We start from the raw sequence: 23,585 nt of genomic DNA on the forward strand, positions 1-23,585 counted from the left end.
AGGACACTTGTTGTATGATGTCAGAAAAGTACAAAAACTATGGATTATTATATACAGTGCTTAAGTGTGAAACTTATTGACAAAATGATTTTCTTTTTTTTCATTCCTATATATTTTCACATTTGAAAAATATATCCTTTTATTTTCACATGAAAATATATGATTTCCCATCATGCCATGCTACACTCAAATGCATGTATCAGCAGCGACAAAAATGAGTACTTTGTTCACTAGAACAAATAAATAGAAACTGCCTTACATCACAGACATGGGAATTAATTTCAATAAAGAAATATATTCAGATGCCATTCACGTTTATCATAGGTTATCTCCCCTTCCTTGAAACAACAACAATAAACCTGCTGCAATACATTTCTGAATTGGACTCACATTGTTTTCAGATATGGTCAGATAGTTTACAAAATGACAAAAATGTAGTTTACTGTAACAGATTAGGTCATACAAATCCTACCTCTTAGGTTATGTATAGTTATATGAATTTACTTAAATGGGGTGGGGTCTGGTGTGTTGTGCCAAAGAATGAGATTAATTTTTCAAACGTTAGGTCAGATATTGATGGGAGTATTCATTAGAGGGTACTACTCACCATAGGTCAAATATTGTTGGGTGTATTCATTGTAGAGGGTTCTGCTCACCATAGGTCAAATATTGTTGGGTGTATTCATTGTAGAGGGTTCTACTCACCATAGGTCAAATATTGATGCGTGTATTCATTGTAGAGGGTACTGCTCACCATAGGTCAAATATTGATAGCTGTATCATTGTAGAGGGTACTGCTCACCATAGGTCAAATATTGATGGGTGTATTCATTGTAGAGGGTAGTACTCACCATAGGTCAAATATTGATGGGTGTATTCATTGTAGAGGGTACTGCTCACCATAGGTCAAATATTGATGGGAGGAGTTATTAGAGGGTACTACTCACCATAGGTTAAATATTGATGTGTATTCATTAGAGGGTACTACTCACCATAAGTCAAATATTGATGGGAGTATTCATTAGAGGGTACTACTCACCATAGGTCAAATATTGATGTGTATTCATTAGAGGGTACTACTCACCATAGGTCAAATATTGATGTGTATTCATTAGAGGGTACAACTCACCATAAGTCAAATAATGATGGGAGTATTCATTAGAGGGTACTACTCACCATAGGTCAAATATTGATGTGTACTCATTAGAGGGTACAACTCACCATAGGTCAAATATTGATGGGTGTATTCATTAGAGGGTACAACTCACCATAAGTCAAACATAGATGTGTATTCATTAGAAGGTACAACTCACCATAGGTCAAATATTGATGAGTGTATTCATTAGAGGGTACAACTCACCATAGGTCAAATATTAATGTGTATTCATTAGAGGGTACAACTCACCATAAGTAAAATAGTGATGTATATTCATTAGAGCGTATAACTCACCATAAGTCAAATATTGATGGGAGTATTCATTAGAGGGTACAACTCACCATAGGTCAAATATTGATGGGTGTATTCATTAGAGGGTACAACTCACCATAGGTCAAATATTGATGGGTGTATTCATTAGAGGGTACTACTTACCATAAGTCAGATATTGATGGGAGTATTCATTAGAGGGTACAACTCACCAGTAGTTAAATATTGATGTGTATTCATTAGAGGGTACAACTCGCAATAGGTCAAATATTGATGGGTGTATTCATTAGCGGGTACTACTCACCATAAATCAAATATTGATGTGTATTCATTGGGGGTACTGCTCACCATAGGTCAAATATTGATGTGTATTCATTAGAGGGTACTACTAACCATAAGTCAAATATTGATGTGTATTCATTAGAGGGTACTACTCACCATAGGTGAAATATTGTTGTTTATTCATTCAAGGGTACTTCTCACCACAGGCCAAATATTGATGTGTATTCATTGTAGAGAGTACAACTCACCATAAGTCAAATATTGATGTGTATTCATTAGCGGGTACTACTCACCATAGGTCAAATGTTGATGTGTATTCATTAGCGGGTGCTACTTGCTACAGGCAAACACATGATGGGAGTATTCAATAGAGGGTACTACTTGCTACAGGCAAGCACATGATGGGAGCATTCAGCCAGTGGGTGCTACTTACCATTGGCAAAAGCTTTTCACACTTATTGACAACATTACGTTTTTATGTTTCTGTAATAAGGCACAGTGTATGATGTTAGGTCTGTTCAACTGTCCAGCTATCTGTCTATCAATCTATTCCCAATTTTTGCTTTTGCACAATAACTTTGGCTGTCCACTTTCTATCATTAGCAAACTTTGTAAATAGCTTGTATTTGGGTCCAGAAAGAAATCCTTATCTGGCTCATAAAATTAAAGTCGCAGGATCTGAAAGAATGAAAACTTTCCACTTAAAACCTTGAATTGTATACAAGATACCATGACTTGAATATGCTGCTGTGCCATAAAACACCAAACCAAACCAAAATTCCTTCTTTCATTGTTTGACCTTGACCTTTAACAACTTAGTCAACTAAGTGGTTAAAGGTCAAGGTCATATATTGAAAGAAGGAATTTTGGATTGGTTTGGTGTTTATTGGCACAGCAGAATATTTAAGTCATATAGTTCCAAACCATTTGGAATAAAAATGCCTTGTCAGCTTTGTCACTGAGCACTTAATAGCTAGTGCCCAGTATAACACTCTCGTAGATGTTGTTGTTATGGGTTTAATGCCATTTTTCAGTACATGAGAAGCTATACATGGTGGCCAGTATATTTAATAGAGGAGGAACGAAGGAAAACCATGGGAAGAACCACAAACCCATAGGAAGTTACAAAGGGTTATTTTCATTTCCCATAAAGTCAAGCCTGGAAAAGCTGCCTCAAGGGAAATGGAATTTTTCCCTCCTATCTTCTGAGGTGGAACCCAAGTTCCTAACCAGTTTTATTATCCTTGGAGGGAAAAATGAAAGCTGATGCATCAGCTCAGTGTGACATAAGCATAGCTGGTTTGTAGTGGGTCATGATTATTTATTGAATAATAAAGAATTTATATTTAGTGACAGCAGATATTGTTAGAGTTTGAATATAACACAGGGATAGAGCAAGTTGAATGAGATGAGTTCATTTTAATTTTTTTTCATGTTGAGTAGTCTTAAGCAAAACTGATCATCAGGTTTTATCAAACGTCTTCTTGTTTATGTTCAGCCACTAGGTGAGCTGATTGAGAGACACCTGGACATAATGGTGGAAAGGTCAGAACAGATGACCCGTCAGATGTCCCAATCTGAGATGGATGAAGTGGATGGGTCCATGCCAGTAAGTATAGGAAAACATGACAATTTATTGCTTTAAAGTATCTGCTCTGTCAGATGTCCCAATCTGAGATGGATGAAGTGGACAGATCTATGCCAGATGTCCCAATCTGAGATGGACGAAGTGGACATTTCCATGCCAGTAAATATAGGAAAACTTGACAATTTATTGTTTTAAAGTATCTGCTCTGTCAGATGTCCCAATCTGAGATGGATGAAGTGGACAGATCTATGCCAGATGTCCCAATCTGAGATGGACGAAGTGGACATTTCCATGCCAGTAAATATAGGAAAACTTGACAATTTATTGTTTTAAAGTATCTGCTCCGTCAGATGTCCCAATTTGAGATGGATGAAGTGGACCGATCTATGCCAGATGTCCCATTCTGAGATGGACAAAGTGAACAGATCCATGCCAGATGTCCCAATCTGAGATGGACAAAGTGGACAGATCCATGCCAGTAACTATAGGAAATCTTGAAAATTTATTGACTAGAGTACCTGCTCTGTCAGATGTCCCAGTTTGTCAGATGTCCCAGTCTGAGATGGATGAAGTGGACAGATCCATACAAGATGTCCCAGTCTGAGAAATACAGGGAAACTTATTTTTAACAGTTATCTAAATGTTTTAGACTTGTTGAATGAACAATCTCCTTTAACTGAAGCACCTGTATGGAAATTGTTTAACAATCTTTGATCAGAATGTTATTAAGAACCTTTACTAAGCATTCTTTGATCAGAATGTTATTAAGAACCTTTACTAAGCACTCTTTGATCAGAACGTTATTAAGAACCTTTACTAAGCACTCTTTGATCAGAATGTTATTAAGAACCTTTACTAAGCATTCTTTGATCAGAACGTTGTTAAGAACCTTTACTATTACTAAGCATTCTTTGATCAGAATGTTATTAAGAACCTTTACTAAGCATTCTTTGATCAGAACGTTATTAAGAACCTTTACTAAGCATTCTTTGATCAGAACGTTATTAAGAACCTTTCCTAAGCATTCTTTGATCAGAACTTTATTAAGAACCTTTACTAAGCATTCTTTGATCAGAACGTTATTAAGAACCTTTCCTAACCATTCTTTGATCAGAACGTTAAGAACCTTTCCTAAGCATTCTTTGATCAGAACGTTATTAAGAACCTTTACTAAGCATTCTTTGATCAGAATGTTATTAAGAACCTTTACTATTACTAAGCATTCTTTGATCAGAACGTTATTAAGAACCTTTACTATTACTAAGCATTCTTTGATCAGAATGTTATTAAGAACCTTTACTAAGCATTCTTTGATCAGAACGTTATTAAGAACCTTTACTAAGCATTCTTTGATCAGAACGTTATTAAGAACCTTTCCTAAGCATTCTTTGATCAGAACGTTATTAAGAACCTTTACTAAGCATTCTTTGATCAGAACGTTATTAAGAACCTTTCCTAACCATTCTTTGATCAGAACGTTAAGAACCTTTCCTAAGCATTCTTTGATCAGAACGTTATTAAGAACCTTTACTAAGCATTCTTTGATCAGAATGTTATTAAGAACCTTTACTATTACTAAGCATTCTTTGATCAGAACGTTATTAAGAACCTTTCCTAAGCATTCTTTGATCAGAACGTTATTAAGAACCTTTACTAAGCATTCTTTGATCAGAACGTTATTAAGAACCTTTCCTAAGCATTCTTTGATCAGAACGTTATTAAGAGCCTTTCCTAAGCATTCTTTGATCAGAACGTTATTAAGAACCTTTACTAAGCATTCTTTGATCAGAACATTATTAAGAACCTTTCCTAAGCATTCTTTGATCAGAACGTTATTAAGAACCTTTACTAAGCGTTCTTTGATCAGAACGTTATTAAGAACCTTTGCTAAGCATTCTTTGATCAGAACGTTATTAAGAACCTTTACTAAGCATTTTTTGATCAGAACGTTATTAAGAACCTTTACTAAGCATTTTTTGATCAGAACGTTATTAAGAACCTTTACTAAGCATTCTTTGATCAGAACGTTATTAAGAACCTTTACTAAGCATTCTTTGATCAGAACGTTATTAAGAACCTTTACTAAGCATTCTTTGATCAGAACGTTATTAAGAACCTTTACTAAGCATTCTTTGATCAGAACGTTATTAAGAACCTTTACTAAGCATTCTTTGATCAGAACGTTATTAAGAACCTTTACTAAGCATTCTTTGATCAGAATGATATTAAGAACCTTTACTAATCATTCTTTGATCAGAACGTTATTAAGAACCTTTACTAAGCATTCTTTGATCAGAACGTTATTAAGAACCTTTACTAAGCATTCTTTAATCATAACGTTATTAAGAACCTTTACTAATCATTCTTTAATCAGAACGTTATTAAGAACCTTTACTAAGCATTCTTTAATCAGAATGATATTAAGAACCTTTACTAAGCATTCTTTGACTTGCATTTTTTTTTTTTTTTCTTGTTTTATACATACATGAATCCAAAGACACAATAAAACATGTAAAGACTGGAAGGAAGTCTGAATGTTGCTCTGCCTATGCAGACACAACATTAACTAAAGTTGGCATGACATTGCTTAAAAATGGTTACATAAAAGTTACATTTTCAAGTTATGAATCTCTCCATGAATCAAAAAAATACATCTTTTAGTGCCTGATTCTCAGGTTTATCATAGCAACTATTCTCTTGGGTATGGTAACCCATGTTTTTGTAAATGTGAAATTACTATTTACAATGGTGTAAGTGGCCTGGGTATGGTAGACATGCTTTTGTAAATGTTAAATTACTATTTCTGTTGTTGTAAGTGGCCTAGGTATGGTAGCCCTTGTTTTTGTAAATGGTGGCACTCCACAGTTTTGTATTTTGCATAGGGTTAGGATTTTAAAGAAAAATAATTTCCCCGGCTTTCCTCACTGGTTATACTGGCTATTTAAAAAAGACCTTGTTTATCTTAGGTATTATTCAAAGAACCTTTAATTTCCTTTATTTTGGTATATGATTGATGGGTGTAATATGGGTTATAGAGTATACAGCTTGACCTTACTCCAGATGTGCACCTTCCAAAAAAGTTCTAGCTCCACTTGGTCATTTTTACTTCCTGAACTTCAGAGGTAAATTGTATAAAAAGAGCCAATAACTTTTTATACATTTTATATATTTGGTAATTCATTCATTGCACTTTCAGAAGCTGGTATTGTCTAGTCTGGCAAAATTGATTTTCCCTGTTTTAATAGCTGCTATGGATAGTGTACTTTAGACTAATTCAGGCTCATTTTTAGTACAAGGGAGCATTCATTTTAGTTAGCAGTGTGTTTAAATCATGTTGTTGTTGTAGGGTTTAACACCATTTTTCAGCACACGATAGGCTATACATGTTGGCCAGTATTAATGGTGGAGGAAGAACCCGAGAAAACCACGGAAAGAACCACCGACCCACGAGAAGCTACTGGCAAGCTTTCTCACATACCCACATTGGCTGAATCCAAGACTCGAACCCACGCAGACAGAGGTGAGATGGCAGTGATCTGGAGAGCGCTTTAGACAACTCGGCCACTCTGGGCCCCTCGTTTAAATCATGTACATTTTCCAAAAGTACAATATCCAAAGAAATATCATCCACATTACATTAATGTAGCATAGAGATATGCCACCATTCTCTCCATTGTGCATGTTTTAAATGCAAACAACTTCACCTTACATATGTCACTCTCTCAAAAGTACATAATAACTGGTGAGCGCCCCCATAAAGAGGATATAGGTATTATTATTGTATGATTTAATTATGATTTTATGGCTGAAACATTTAAGTTGCAAGCATCAAAACAATCCTTTTTAATAATTCTGCTGCATTTCACCCCACAGAACAGTATTTATGAGTGTCAGAGTCTGTAACAAGTCCAGGCCCCCCCCAACTCCCTGATAAAAAGTGAGCTATTTTAAGAATGCACATTACATTTTGTAAACATAGCAACCACTGTTATGCTGAATGACAGGAACATGAAACTAACCAGAATTATTTCTGAGATATCAACAATGAATTTTACAGTTTGAAAAGGGATGGAACACATCAGGTTCACAAAGGTAAAAGTGTAAAATATTTGCCTATTGTTTAATGTGGAAGAAGCGAATTCACTTTCTCATGATTTATTTTTTATTTCTTTGCAAATAAATGAAAAGAAACATTTTCACTATATATTTCTTATACTTATTGCAACAGTTTTAAATTTAAATTGACTCTATTCCTATATTCTAAGACTTATAATTTCCCCATAATTAAGCTCACTACTCACACAAACATGCCTCATGGCAAATTATGTAAGCAAGAGCAAAATGAGCATAATTAGCTTATTTTCATGCTTAACATCAATATTAATGTACCATTTTATTCAGAACATCATACATAATTATATGAAAATACAAAAATTGCATACATTTTTATATTTGCTTTAAGGTGGAGCTCTACAGTTTTGTATTTTGCATAGGGTTAGGATTTTAAAGAAAAAGAATTTCCCTGGCTTTCCTCACTGGTTGTACTGGCTATTTAAAAAAGACCTTGTATATCTTAGGTATAATTCAAAGAACCTTTAAGTCCCTTTATTTTGGTATATGATTGATGGGTGTAATATGGGTTATAGAGTATACAGCTTGGCCTTACTCCAGATGTGCACCTTCCAAAAAAGTTCTAACTCCACTTGGTCATTTTTACTTCCTGAACTTCAGAGGTAAATTGTATAAAAAGAGCCAATAACTTTTTATACATTTTATATATTTGGTAATTCATTCATTGCACTTTCAGAAACTGGTATTGTCTAGTCTGGCAAAATTGATTTTCCCTATTTTAATAGCTGCTATGGATAGTGTACTTTAGACTAATTCAGGCTCATTTTTTAGCACAAGGGAGCAGTCATTTTAGTTAGCAGTGTGTTTAAATCATGTACAATTTCCAAAAGTACAATATCCAAAGAAATATCATCCACATTACATTAATGTAGCATAGAGGTATGCCACCATTCTCTCCATTATGCATGTTTTAAATGCAAACAACTTCACCTTACATACATCACTCTCTCAAAAGTACATACTAACTGGTGCTATATTTAGCATTTATGGTAATACTGACGTTAGAGAGGTACAAATGATGCTTTACCTGACAATTATACCATTGATGATGATGAGGTGAAAAACATAGTGGTGGTGAAGGATAAAAAAAGGACCATGAGTCATCCATTTATCACATATGACGATGAGAAAGAAGAAACACTTATGAATACAATATTGTTTAGTAGAGATTTACCGTCATTAATAATGACGATGACATTGAAGAAGGCAAGAGAAGAGAAACATATTTCACTGTTTAATACCTTGCTCGTGGCAATGACATAACGATTTGTACCGAAATTGTAATAGTTCATCTAATGCCTGAATAATTTCTTTCAAAGGTCCAGGAAGGTTACAATATTCAATCTTCAAAACTACTCCCTTCTCTCAAAGACACACATCTATGTATGTATGTATGTATAATGTAGCATAGAGGTATGCCACCATTCTCACCATTGTGCGTGTTTTAAATGCAAACAACTTCACTTTACATACATCACTCTTTCAAAAGTACATAATAACTGGTGAGTGCCCCCAAATGTTAAATTACTATTTCCATTGTTGTAAGTGGTCTAGTATGGTAGCCCTTGTTTTTGTCAATGTTAAATTACTATTTCCATTGTTGTAGTGTCCTCACCTAAATAAAGTAGCCTAGGAATACAAAGACAATTTTCCTCACTTTTGAACTTGTGATAGGACATTTATGATTATTTTGAATTTAATTCACAATATTGTAAGTGTTTTTTGAATTGTCGTTTTGGTATTTTAGGGAAATAAAAGCTTGTTGAATTTACTTAAATTGTTGGTTTTACTTTCTGTTACATATATTTAGACTCATGTCATATCAAATTTGTTTTAAGGTTTTGATGAAGAAAAAAAATCGTTTATTTATATATGTATTTCTTGAACTCCTCAATGGGTCTTCTTAATAGTTTGTATGAATCATTATGAATCTAAGACAAGTCACTCTGCAACACACTTTCTTGCCCCTTTGACAATGGGTCAAGGTCACAGTCACAGAAAATTTGTATATGGGTTTGGTTGAAGTTGTTTTATTTGCTTATATTTTCTAACATCCTTGATTGATTTTCTTAAAAAATGGAATTAGTCATTGTGAAGCTAAGACTATTAATTCTGTGATGACACATTCAAACCTTTTGACATTGGGGTCATGTTCACATATTCCATGATCACATGTTCGTGCAGCCTTTTGACATTGGGGTCAAATTCACATGTTCTGTGATCACATTTTCATGCAACCTATTGACACTGGGGTCAAGTTCATCTGTTTTACAGCACTGCATTGATTATGGCTTTTAAATATAGTTCAGAAATTTGTTTACATTTTGGATTGCCAAAATTTCTAATTATCTATGCATACATGTGTATTTTCAGAATATAGATAAACCTCTTAGGGGTGTTGTGATCAGTGTCAGCAAGAAGCTTTGTTCCAAGCAGGCTGAGTACAATGATATTGTATCAGATCTGGGAGGAGATTACATGTGGACCTATGATTCCACTTGTACACATTTTATATTTCAGGTAGGTCTTTTTGCTTTAATTATAAAATTATTTCTTTTCCAAATCGTTTATAAGTTTTAAACATGACCAGTATTTTGGATGTTTCATCTGGAGGAGGTGTACAGAATACTGGTACAAAATAAGGCCAATATCACACACTACTGCACAGTACTTTTTTTTTTTGTAAAGATGCATTAAGATAAACTTAATTGTTTCCATTATGAAATAAAGGTAGTCAGGACTTTTTAACTTCCATACACATCACATTTACAATGAATGTCACAGCCTTCAAGGCAGCAGTCACATTGTCTATCAATCCATCTGGCAAACAATTTTGGTTGAAATTTTTAAAAGGACAATATAATCATCCGACAGTACCAATAAAAAATTGGGGGGTGGAGGGAGAATATTCCTAAAGATTGATGGTCAGGGTCATAGAAAGCAATTATTTAAATTTTAGGTGGGTGGTCAGTGGTTCAAGTTTTTGAATTTGGCAAGAATATCAATTATTGCCATGGATGATTTGCCATCAGACAAGATAAAGATGTTTACTACAAGATATAAAGATGACTGTTGGTGTTTAGGTCAGTAGGTCAAAGTTCATTGCCACAGTAATTTTGTTATAAATGGGTGGGGTGGGGGGCTTAACATGATGTGTCTATGGATATGCATTAGACTTGCAATCAGATTCACAAGTGCACATGACACATCTGTGGGGATATTGAACTTCGCTTCAGAGGTCAAGGTCACTGAGAAATTGTTGTCCAGTTACAGTTTACACTGTCCATTTGCTGCTTACACTGTCCAATTTATTTTATTTCTATATGTATTGAGAAAGATAATTCCTTTTCATTGTAGATAAATTGGAACTAAAATTTATCCAAAGTTTTGAGATGTAGTTTCTATTTGACATCAATGTTTGTGACATTTTGTATGTGTAAATGAATGTCACTTATAGAGGTATAAAGAATCTCTCTGTTTGAATGGACATGTATGTGTTAAGTGATGTCACTTATAGAGGTATAAAGGGGCCTGTCTGTTTGAATGGACATTGATGTGTTAAGTTATGTCACTTATAGTGGCATAAAGGATCTCTCTGTTTGAATGGACATTTATGTGTAAGTGAATTTCTGCAAGTACAATATCCAAAAAAATTTCAGTCACAGTACATGAAAGTAACGTAGAGGTATACCAATATTCTCTCCATGTTGCAAATGTCAACAACTTCACCTTACATCCTCCACTCTCTCAGAAGCTTATAACATCTGTAGAGCACCCCATAAAGGGATATAACTTATCAAAGTGTAAAGGGATCTCTCCATTTGAACAGACATGTATGTGTAAAGAGATGTTACTTATAGAGGTATAAAGAGAGCACTTTAAATGGACATGTGCATATTGCAGTCAGACATTGAAAATAGAGTGAACAAACATAAAAGGAAGAAAAATAAGTTTTTAAAATAAAATGACCACCTAACAAAAATCTTAAATTGTTCATTTTTTCTTTCATAAAAAAGGATTCTCTGTAGATGAAGTGGATAATATATTTTTTATGTTATCATGGAAAGTTCATAGTTTACTCATTTTTGGGAAAAATTAACTTTGATGTGACTTAATTAATGATGATTCCTTTACTATTACGATATCTTTTGAACTTCATATTCACACTGAAATGAATGGAAACCTGGCAGTGGGAATCAAGATGAATAGATTCGTATAAAAAAGTAGGAACTCTAATCAAAATTGTTTTCCTTTTTTATACTTAAAATTGTATTTGATTTCTTTGAAAACTCCCCACAATATCGACCAAATTGGGAGACGAGCAAAATATGCGAACAAGAGAGATGAGATAGGGAGACAAACAAATATAAAAAACTATCAACTTTAGAGCAATAAAGGGTTACCTCACGGACCTGCTAGTTTCTCATAGCTAGAGGTCTGAAGGTATCCACACAAATAATATTCTTTTTAACTTGTGTCAATACATACAATGCTTATTGTTATTGTCCAACAAAAACTAACAAAATCCACTGGACAAACACATTACAGTGGGTTTAACCCCAAAATTCAGAAACACCTTACAGCTGGCTTAGCCCCATACAAATCTACTTGTCAAACACCCTACAGTGTACTTAGTCCCATCAAACACATTACAGTGGGCTTAACCCTGAAATTCACATGCCACACACCTTACAGTGGACTTAGTCCCATCAAACACATTACAGTGGGCTTAACCCTGAAATTCACATGCCACACCCTACAGTGGGCTTAGTCCCATCAAAATCTACTAGGCAAATACCTTACAGTGGGCTTAGCCCCATCAAAATCGCAGTGGGCTTAGTTCCATCAAAATCTGCTTGCCAAACACCTTAACCCAAAAAAAAATGCACCTGGTACATACCTTACACTGGTCTTAGCCCCATAAAAAATAATCTAGGCAAACATCTTACAGTGGGCTTGACCACATCAAAATCCACAAAGCAAACACCTTACAGTGGACTTAGCCCCATCAGAATCAACCTGGCATATACCTTACAGTGGGTTGAGTCACATAAAAATCCACCTGGCAGATATCTTACACTAGGCTTAGCCCATCTACTTGACAAACACCTTACAGTGGGCTTAGTCCCATCAAAATTTATTCAGCAAACACCTTACAGTGGGGCTATCTCCATCAAAATCCACAAGGCACACAACTTACAGTGGGCAAAGTATCATCAAAACCAATATTAATTGTAAACATTTTTCTCCTACTAAGAAGACCAGGTTTAGTTCCAGACAGGCTCTTTTCACCAACAGAACTACATGGTTTAAATATAAGTTTAGAATCCCAAAATCTGATTGTCTGTAATTAGAAATCTGATTGTAATTTAAGTCTGACCGAAAATTGACCAATCAAATGTCTGAAGTCTAGGTTGAGCTTCAGACTTATTTTGGTGAAATACAAGCCTTATCATGTTGGGGACCTTGTTGTGTTGTAAGCAAGTCGCTTTATTCTCATTCTGTGGCCCCTGTGCAAAATATATTCAAGTTGCCTTAGCCAAGATAAGGCCCAAGCCCAAGCTCAGATAAGGCCCAAGCCCAGATAAGGCCCAAGCCCAAGCTCAGATAAGGCCCAACCAAACCCAAATGTTATGAATCTTAAATGCACATCAGTACTTTTTAGCATTCTAGGAGTTTCTTTACCTTTTATATTGCATTATGGCACTTCTTTAAATAAGTAACCTAAATATACCTGCTTCTATAAAGTGATTTGCATGTCTTGCTCAAATCCCTACAGCTAACAATTTTTTGGGATGACTCTGAGTTAGTAATATAACTATTGGTGGGTGGGGTACCGAACTAGTAATATCACAATATTGGGGGAATACACTGAGCTAATAATATATCACAGTTACTGGGGACACTGAGTAAGTAATGTATCACAATTACTGGGGACCCTGAGCTAGTAATATCACATTTTAAGGGGGGGGGGCAGGGCTTGTAATATTACAATGTATTATTGATTATTCTAATTGATTTTAAAAAGTTTTGTTTTTCATTCCAGGGAAAAACTAATGATACTTCTAAAGAGTTTAAGATAGCCAAAGAACACAAGAAAATAATTGTTTCTCCCTACTGGCTACAAATGGTGAGTATAATCATGCAGTTTGATATAAATTTACATATTATTCAAAGAAATTGCTGGTATCACTGATTCTTTGCTGAATTATTGACTTCTTGTTTTATGCACTTGTCTTAAAATCAGGCGTACTATGTTGTGTCATTTCATTAGTTCTTATGTCTGTTAAAGTTTGTTACCCCAGCCCATAACTTTGTGAGCCTCAGAAAATTTTTGATCAAACTTTACCCAGATGTATATCATTGTGTTGCATTCCATAGTCAGGTCCCTAGCTCAAAGATCAATGTCATACAAAGATAAAATATAACCGTGCAATCAGTTTCCTTGTCCATGTAGTGAAGACATGGTCCTAAAACTAACCAGATGTAGTTAGACAGTATGTTTTATACTACATTCACTTTTTCTTTGTTATGATCAAGGTAACATAGAAAATGCAACTTGGTGATATTTTTCCTTGGCCAGGTTACAACATTGTAACCACTGAAGATATTTTTATGACACACTAGTGAGACACACATCATGACTACATGGTGTGTCACACCACAGTCATCACCCCACACCTCAAAGGTTAAGGTCACATAAAGGGAAAAATGTAACTATTTGACTTGTTGCAAGTAAGGTTTGAAATGTTTGAACCACCAAAGATGCTTCAATGATACTTCACCCAGGTATGTATCATGGCAACATTCATGCCCACCCACAAAAGTTAAGGTCACACCAGTGGAATAATTTAATTATGTGACTTGTTTCTTTTTTTGTTTGCATGTTGTGCCATTTTATGATATTTTACTCAGATATACTAATTGAATGATGTGTTTTAATTGGTGTGTCACACCTTGTTATACTACATGGCTAATCTGTTTGTCACACCCAGTTACACAACATGGTTAAGTGGTGTCTTACAATCCAATATACTATGTGGCTAATTGGTGTGGGCTGATTGGTGTGTTACACCTAGATACATTACATGGCTGATCTGTGTGTCACACCCAGCTTTACAACATGGTTAAATGGTGTGTCACAACCAGATATACTATATGGCTAATTGGTATGGGCTGATCGGTGTGTTACACATAGATACACTATATGGCTGATCTGTATCACACCCAACTATACAACATGGTTAAATGGTGTCACATCCAGATATACGATATGGCTAATTGGTGTGGGCTGATTGGTGTGTTACACCTAAATACACTACATGGCTGATCTGTGTGTCACACCCAGCTATACAACATGGTTAAGTGGTGTATCACAACCAGACATACTATATGGGTAATTGGTGTGGGCTGATTGGCATGTAACAGCTAGATTCACTACATGGCTGATCTGTCTGTTATACCCAGTTATACAACATGGCTGCATGGCGTGTCGCACCCAGATATACTATATGGCTAGTTGGTGCATCACATACAATAGACATGCCTGCTGTCTCAGAGTAAAGATCACAGCAACAGAAAATACATGTAGAGGAGTTATTGCAGTAGTCCCTTATTTCAAGGCACCTCAATGTAAGGTAGTCCCTTTATCATATAGGTGTGATCATGGATCACATTGTACTATTTAATAGTAATATGTGCAAATTACCTCAGTATAAGGTAGTGCCTTTATCAAATGGGTGTGGTTTTGGATCACATTGTACTATTTAATAGTGATATGTACAAATTACCTCAGTATAAGGTAGTGCCTTTATCAGATGGGTGTGGTCTTGGATCACATTGTACTATTTAATAGTAGTATGTACAAATTACCTCAGTATAAGGTAGTGCCTTTATCATCTGGGTGTAGTCTTGGATCACATTGTACTGTTTAATAATATGTACAAATTACCCCAGTATAAGGTAGTGCCTTTATCATCTGGGTGTCGTTTTGGATCACGTGCTATTTAATAGTAATATGTACAAATTACCTCAGTTTAAGGTGCCTTTATCATCTGGGTGTGGTCTTGGATCACATTGTACTATTTAATAGCAACAAGTTCAGATTACCTCATTATAAGACAATCTGACTTATAAGACTGTCCACTTTAATGTCTGCCATAAGCAGCACTATAGTGAGGGAGTACTTTATAGTGCAACTTGACATAGATATGCATAAAAAATGGACAGCATGTTACGTATATGATTGTCTGGTCCTTAGAACAAAGGTCAAATATTGTCAAGGGAAACGTCACATATAAGTGTCTATTCTTTAGATCAAAGGTCAAATCATGACCAGGAAAATATCAAATTTATGATCGTCTGGTTCCTCAAACCGAGGTTTCTCTACTCAGATTATCCTTGAATATAATGTTTTAAGTCCAATATTCAGTATATCTAATCCTTGTATATAGCCCATATCTGATTGGAAATTTTATTTGTTCCTTGGAGACAAGATTCATCTTGACTGGAACTATATCACATGTATCACAACATAGTAGAGATAATTTATTGCCAGCCATATAAAGTCATGCTCTTTACAGTATATCTGACAATTAAGACAATGACTACAATTTATCTTGCAATTTAGATAATGACTACAATTTATCTGACAATTTAGATAATGACTACAATTTATCTGGCAATTAAGATAAGGACTACAGTTTATCTGGCAATTAAGAAAATGATTACGATTTATCTGACAGTTTAGATAATGATTACAATTTATCTGATGAGTTAGATTATGATTACAATTTATCTGACAATTAGATAATGACTACAATATATATGGCTATTAAGATAATGATTACAATTTATCTGACAATTTAGATAATGATTACAATTTATCTGATGAGTTAGATTATGATTACAATTTATCTGACAATTAGATAATGACTACAATATATATGGCTATTAAGATAATGATTACAATTTATCTGAAAATTTAGATAATGATTACAATTTAGATAATGACTACAATTTATCTGGCAATTAAGATAATGACTACAATTTATCTGGCAGTTAAGATAAAGTTTACAATTTATCTGACAATTAAGACAAAGATTACAATTTATCTGACTATTAAGACAAAGATTACAATTTATCTGACTATTAAGACATTGATTACAATTTTTCTGACAATTAAGACAAAGATTACAATTTATCTGACTATTAAGACAATGATTACAATTTATCTGGCTATTAAGACAATGATTACAATTTATCTGACAATTTAGAAAATGATCACAATTTATCTGACAATTAAGACAAACATTTTTAGATAATGACTACAATTTATCTGACAATTTAGACAGTGACTACAATTTATCTGACAATTTAGATAATTACTACAATTTATATAATGACTACAATTTACCTGACAGTTTAGATAATGATTATGACTGAAATGGCTTGCATCGTTGCATTACATATATTTACCACCCCTGTTTTGATTTCAGTGTAAGGAGCAAAATGCAAGAGTTGATGAATCTCTATTCCCTCACAACTACAACCCAAACTTGTCACTGGTATGTAATTTTGGAATCTTTAAAACTTTTTAATCTGCCTTATTTAATATATATTCCATCATTTGCATTCTCTCTCTCTCTCTCTCTCTCTCTCTCTCTCTCTCTCTCTCTCTCATACAGTCAGTAATCAATGGTAATGTCACATCCATGATTTCTGTGTATTTTGATAACACCAGCTGACTACACCTTCAACAAAACTTCTCAGGGAAAAGTGGAATTAGTTTATATATGATTTGCATCAAATTCCCTGTATTAATTACAAACATCATTAAATTATGCAGAGACCTGTATCTAGAAAATTTTAGTTCTAAAACCAATTATTTTAACAACTTATATGTAATTCAGTAGATGAATCAATTTTAGTTCCACACAGCAAAGGTCATTCATGTTTAATCTCATTCTCTAGACTGGGTTACAGATATATTTTTCAAGTATGATTATATTTACAGTGAATATTTATCTTTTTTGTCTTTTTCAAATTAAAAAGGTATACCGAGGCCTATCAGTAAAGTTGGAATAAATTAATTTAATTCACTTCATTTGCATTCATGAAATAATTAGCGTTAATGATAATTTCGTCTGTTTCCTTGGTATATTGTTTTCTGATCAGAAAAATGAGTGATTGAATATATTATTTACCTTATTTATAAAGATGATTTTGGAATATTTCTTACATGTTCTCGAAATTGCAATATTTGAGGAATTTATATTTTTGAAAATTTTATAAATGTAACATTTGTTTTGTGTAATTTTTAAATTAAATTCTTGGCTGGTATTACATTTGTCTCTGTCATGAGAATGTGTATGAAGTCGGTGTATTCTCTTGATTCATAATCATGTTAAAGCTTACATCACATCAGCACAATACTGGCAGTATAGTGCTGATTAAAAGTTAAGTTCCTCATTAGGTTTTAGCAGCACATCAGCACAATAGTGGCTCTGTAATCCCATTCATTATAAGAATGTGATTGGTAGTATTTTTTCCCTTCTCTAGTCTGTTGTTAAGAAATTAGAAACTCCCAAAAGCACAAGAAGGACTGCCAGGCTTGCCAGGATAGAAAGGGCAGATAACCATGGCACAAAGGGAGACCACTCAACAGAAAACAAAGAAAGTAAAGAAGCAGAAAAGCCAGTAAAAGAATCAGAGAATGTGTCAGCACTGGCTGCAAATCATGTGGCAGAAAATAGCAAGGTAAACATATTATTATATTAAAGCATTGTTACTTCAGTCAGGAAACCTAACATTTTTTGTTTTACATAAATAGACGTTCTCACAGTTTTTCAGTGTGCCTGCTGTAAGTTAGAGCTCATCATGCTATATGGGTCATGAACAAGGGGAGAGTCATACAGAGATAGATATGTGGAATATACATTCTTTTAATAGTTAGTGATTCATGTTGTAAACTCAAACATAACTGCATGCTCTGACTAGCTGTTTTGGCTTATAGATTGTTATAACACCCAATGTCTAACTACATTGGCTGACACATTGTTATAACACCCTCTGACTACTTTGTCTGACAGATTATTATAACACTTTCTGACTTGTCATTTTGGCTGACATTGTTTTAACACTCTCTAACTAATTTGGCTGACATTGTTATAACATCCTCTGACTAGCTGCCTTGGCTGATACAATCTCATAACACCCTCTGACTAGTTGCCTTGGCTGATACAATCTCATAACACCCTCTGACTAGCTGCCTTGGCTGATACAATCTCATAACACCCTCTGACTAGCTGCCTTGGCTGATACAATCTTTTGGCACCCCTATCTACCTTAGCTGATAGAATCTCATAACACCCTCTGACTAGTTGCCTTGGCTGATAGAATCTCATAACACCCTCTGACTAGTTGCCTTGGGTGATAGAATCCCATAACACCCCTGACTAGCTACCTTAGCTGATACAATCGCATAACACCCTTGACTAGCTACCTTGGCTGGTACAATCTCATAACACCCTCTGACTAGCTGCCTTGGCTGATACAATCTCCTAACACCCTCTGACTAGCTACCTTGGCAGATAGAATCTTTTATCACCCATGTGTGTATTATAATGACTTAGCAAAGACAGTAGGTGGAAATTTAACCAGTCAGAATGCAGCAAACATCAAAGTCATATAAAATAGTTTAGTAGACATTTTCAGCCACCAGTGTTGAACCCCTGAAGATGAAGAATAACTTTACCTTTTGTTGTCAGGCTGGTGGAGATGCTGTGCCTTCTGAAAATGAGACAAAAGGATCATACGAGATGAGAGAAGTGTTGTCACGGCAACTGGAAAATATTATGGCAGCATCAAAGTAAGTCATCCTTAAACAGATACAGGCTTGAAAGTTTTCTGATCTATTTTGGAGAACAAATCTCATCGTATTTTACCATCCTATTAGTACAGATCTATCAGTTTGTTACTCCATTGTTGTTCAGGACAAAAAACTATAGTTGTTTCCAAACGACATCATAAGTATTATCTATTTTTCCTTTAATAAGCATGTAATTCAAATGGATTGAAGAATAGTTCAAATGTGTTCCTTTTGTATGAGCTGCAATAATTTCACTCATTCTTTCCACTGTTCCTGCAAACACCGTGTCTTCAATTCATCATCAAAAGGTAAAGGCATTCATAGTATCAATTTTTGGCACCAGGTAGCAGTACCTGGAAGTTGTTATAAGCCTACATGGGTAATTGATATTGATTGGTCATGTACAACTGTTGTTTGCATCTATATTTGCAGATGTGTTGCCTATAAATTGTAAATAAAAGATTCTTTAGAATAAAAGAAAACATTAAGAGAAGAATGTTTAAGAAAAATGATTTAAATGGACATGACCTGAATTCAGCCCAAATGTTTCAGCTTGAACCATGCAAGGAAAAACCAGTTGGCAACGTGGGTGGCAGATGTAACAGTAGAAACAGCTTGACCTTTTCCAAATGAAATGAATGCTTGCTTTCCACATTAACAGAGTGAACAGTACACAATGTATTTATAAAAATGAGGAAAGATGTATTGGTATTATTATATTAATATGGAAGATAGACCCCTTGATTAAAGTATCCACAGTAAGATATTTAGGATGGGGAAACTTAATCTTCTGAAATCTGACCGCCTTTAAATTAGGATGACATTTACCCTATTTGATCAGTGGTCTTAATTGGGAGGTTTTACTGATGAGTATTCTTAATTGGGAGTTTTTCCTGATAAGTGGTCTTGATTGTAAGGTTTACGGATAAATGGTCATAATTGGAGGTCTTACTGATCAGTGGCCTTAATTGGGAGTTTCTTTTAATAAAAAGTTTTAAATGGAGTTTTCATGATCAGTAGCCTTGATTGAGAGGTGTTCCTGATATGTGGTCTTAATTGGGATTGGTACTGATCATTGTTCTTAATTGGAAGGTGTTACAGATAAGTGGTCTTAATTGTCAAGTTTTACTTAATCAGTGGTCTGAATCGGGAGGTTTTAATTGATCAGTTGTCAGAATTGATTGGTGTTAATAATCAGTGGCCTTAATTGGTAAGGTTTACTGATAAGTAGCCAATGATTGTTGTATTGATCAATGGTCTTACCTGACAGTTTTAACTGACAGATTTTATTGATCAGTGGTGTTAATTGGGAGGTGTTACTGAAATAGAATTGATGACAAACGAAAATCTGCATTTACAACTTAGGAATACCAATATGTCTTCTTCCATGCTTCAGCATGAAAATTCGTTCATGTGTTTCTTTCATTATGTTATTGATAAGACTGGTTTTCTTGTGTCAAATGCCAATTATTGGTAAGACTGGTTTTCTTGTGTCAAAATACCAATTATTGATAAGACTGGTTTTCTTGTGTCAAAATGCCAATTATTGATAAGACTGGTTTTCTTGTGTCAAAATGCCAATTATTGATAAGACTGGTTTTCATGTGTCAAAATGCCAGTTATTGATAAGACTGGTTTTCTTGTGTCAAAATGCCAATTATTGATAAGACTGGTTTTCATGTGTCAAAATGCCAGTTATTGATAAGACTGGTTTTCTTGTGTCAAATGCCAATTATTGACAAGACTAGTTTTCTTGTGTCAAAATGCCAATTATTGAAAAGACTGGTTTTCTTGTGTCAAAATGCCAATTATTGACAAGACTGGTTTTCTTGTGCAAAATGCCATGTTATTGATAAGACTGGCTTTCTTGTGTCAAAATGACAATTCAGATATAAACAAAAAAGATTTTGAATAAACAATTGCACACACATGTACCATGTGGCCGTGTGAGATATTGCATGTACTATGTGGCCCTGTGAGATATTACAGTTCAACAATTGCACACACATGTACCATGTGGCCCTGTGAGATATTACATGTACCATGTGGCCCTGTTAGATATTACATTTCAACAATTGCACACACTTGGACCATGTGGCCCTGTGAGATATTACATTTCAACAATTGCACACACATGTACCATGTGGCCCTGTGAGATATTACATTTCAACAATTGCACACACATGTACCATGTGGCCCTGTGAGATATTACCTTTCAACAATTTTTTTCCTTTCAGGGGAACTAACAGTGGCTCAAAGAGGAGAATGAAAAGAACAAATTGTAAGTATACCTTTGAAAAAAGTATGTCTTGTACCGTGGCATCATTCATTGTATAGTACAGTAATACTTATTACCGCAAAACACTATTAGAACCTGAAGTTTTGGGGTGTTTCACAGGAGTGGCCAGGATATGGAGGCATGATTGGTTTTATAATGTTCATGTAACTAATCATTAGAGGGTAGCACTTTACAGATGTTTGCTTAGTACTATAGAATGGTTCATTTGGGACTAAATCATGCAGCCAGTGACTCACTTGGGACATGCAACCAGTCTGTAGAAGGTATCACTTTATAGATCTTTGCTTGGTACTAGAATGACTCACTTGGGTCATGCAGCCAGTCTGTAGAAGGTATCACTTTACAGATCTTTGCTTGGTACTAGAATGACTCACTTGGGTCATAGAACCAGTCTGTAGAAGGTATCACTTTATAGATCTTTGCTTGGTACTAGAATCAGGGTTCACACACTACCGGGAAATCGGGAAAAAATAGAGAGAAATGATAATTTTTTTCCCAACCATGAAAAGTCCTTGAATTTTGCAAATATTGACGAAAATCTGGAAAATCCCGGGAATTTTCCTCTACAACACAATGCCCAAAACAATTATGTAATCGAGTTGTAACTGAACTGATCGTGAGTTAAATTTATCACATTCTAACCAGAATAATAGGAGGGTGCAGTATGGATATTTTGGGTGCTTGCCATAAATATATTTGTTGATACAATCCAAACGCTCACTGGATTAGATTCGTCGAGTAGACTTTTTGTTTCACAGACCGCTTGATATCTGTATTTTTTTAAATGGAAGGTATGAAAACCAGTCTAGCATCATGAGAGGCCAACATGGTGGTGTTAAAGCATAGCTGCTTAGCAGATGGGCTAACAAACTTAAACTTTGTTAAACGTTATACCATCATGGGTCATGGGTCGGTGCTTCTTTCCGGGGTTTTCCTGGGTTCTTCCTCCACCATTAATACTGGCCGCCATGTATAGCCTATTGTGTGCTGAAAAATGGCATTAAACCCTACAACAACAACAACAACATGCAGCCAGTCTACAGAGATTCTCTCGAGGCACGCAGTTGTGTGATTCATGCAAATTTTTATGAATTTGGAAAGCAGTGATGTGTGGGAAGTCCTGCAAAGTAGTTCAAGTCATGCATGTGGAAATGTACTTTAATATATAATTGTATCCAGCCATTCATCCTTAAAGTGCTTGTCATGACACATGTCAAGCCAGTAGAAATATTCTTGTGCTTGTTGCAACGTGTCTTTTTTCATAATTGTTTCCAAATCTGGTTTCTTCAGCTTGACATAAATGGTTGTTTAACTAAATTTGATTGGCGCTTTGGGACATATAATGAATATTCTGTTGTAGCTTGATCCTTTCGTCAATGAACTTTTACAAGAGCGCATTTATAATAGGGGCTCTGTGGAAGACCCAAAATGGCTGATTCCCAGCATGGTTAATCTTTAGAATGCAATTTTATTCGGCATATACTATCTGATCATAGTGTTTTTAAAGTTAGGAGGTATATTAGACTATTGGAGCTGTGAAAGCATTAATGGAGATACCAGTGAGTAATGTTGAACCAAACATTGTATTAAATTAGTGTTGCATGTACATGCTGGATGGATAAAAACTGATGGCATCCTGGTCAACCCCTTACATCAGCAGTATTTCAGAATTAAATGTAGAAAAGACAGACAAACAAGCCAAATTAAAATAGACATTTTAAAAGTAGAGAGCAATTTTGGACTTCTTTTCTCATCGCAATTTAGCCATGTGGGATCATGTGGTACGAAACTGTACAGCACTAGCATGAAGGTTTAAATAAATCTTATGAATAAAAATGAAATTAAGAAGTGAAGATAATTATTTGATTAAAATACCTCTGTTTTAACAAGTAAACTATGGCATTAGTGGACTTAAAATCTGAATACAGCAGTTTGGAAATCTGGCATAGTAGTCTGTAGAGTGCGAATTCAAGAAAGTTAAACTTTGGCA

General features: G+C 34.8%; 1 protein-coding gene across 2 annotated transcripts in view; it reads left to right on the forward strand.

The window, feature by feature from the left end:
• LOC149792216 (DNA topoisomerase 2-binding protein 1-like) overlaps nt 1-23,585 on the forward strand; it is a 167,301-nt gene that overhangs the window by 81,643 nt on the left and 62,073 nt on the right. For both annotated transcript variants that reach the window (XM_089970739.1, XM_089970741.1), the window contains exons 25-31: nt 3,207-3,317; nt 9,801-9,947; nt 13,474-13,557; nt 16,925-16,993; nt 17,988-18,185; nt 19,196-19,296; nt 21,534-21,577. In XM_089970739.1, coding sequence (XP_089826865.1) covers nt 3,207-3,317; nt 9,801-9,947; nt 13,474-13,557; nt 16,925-16,993; nt 17,988-18,185; nt 19,196-19,296; nt 21,534-21,577 — 754 coding nt within the window. The remainder of the gene's footprint in view (nt 1-3,206; nt 3,318-9,800; nt 9,948-13,473; nt 13,558-16,924; nt 16,994-17,987; nt 18,186-19,195; nt 19,297-21,533; nt 21,578-23,585) is intronic.

Source organism: Sinohyriopsis cumingii, chromosome 9 (assembly GCF_028554795.1).
Source record: "Sinohyriopsis cumingii isolate HCF-2022 chromosome 9, ASM2855479v2, whole genome shotgun sequence".
Lineage (NCBI taxonomy): Eukaryota > Metazoa > Mollusca > Bivalvia > Unionida > Unionidae > Sinohyriopsis > Sinohyriopsis cumingii.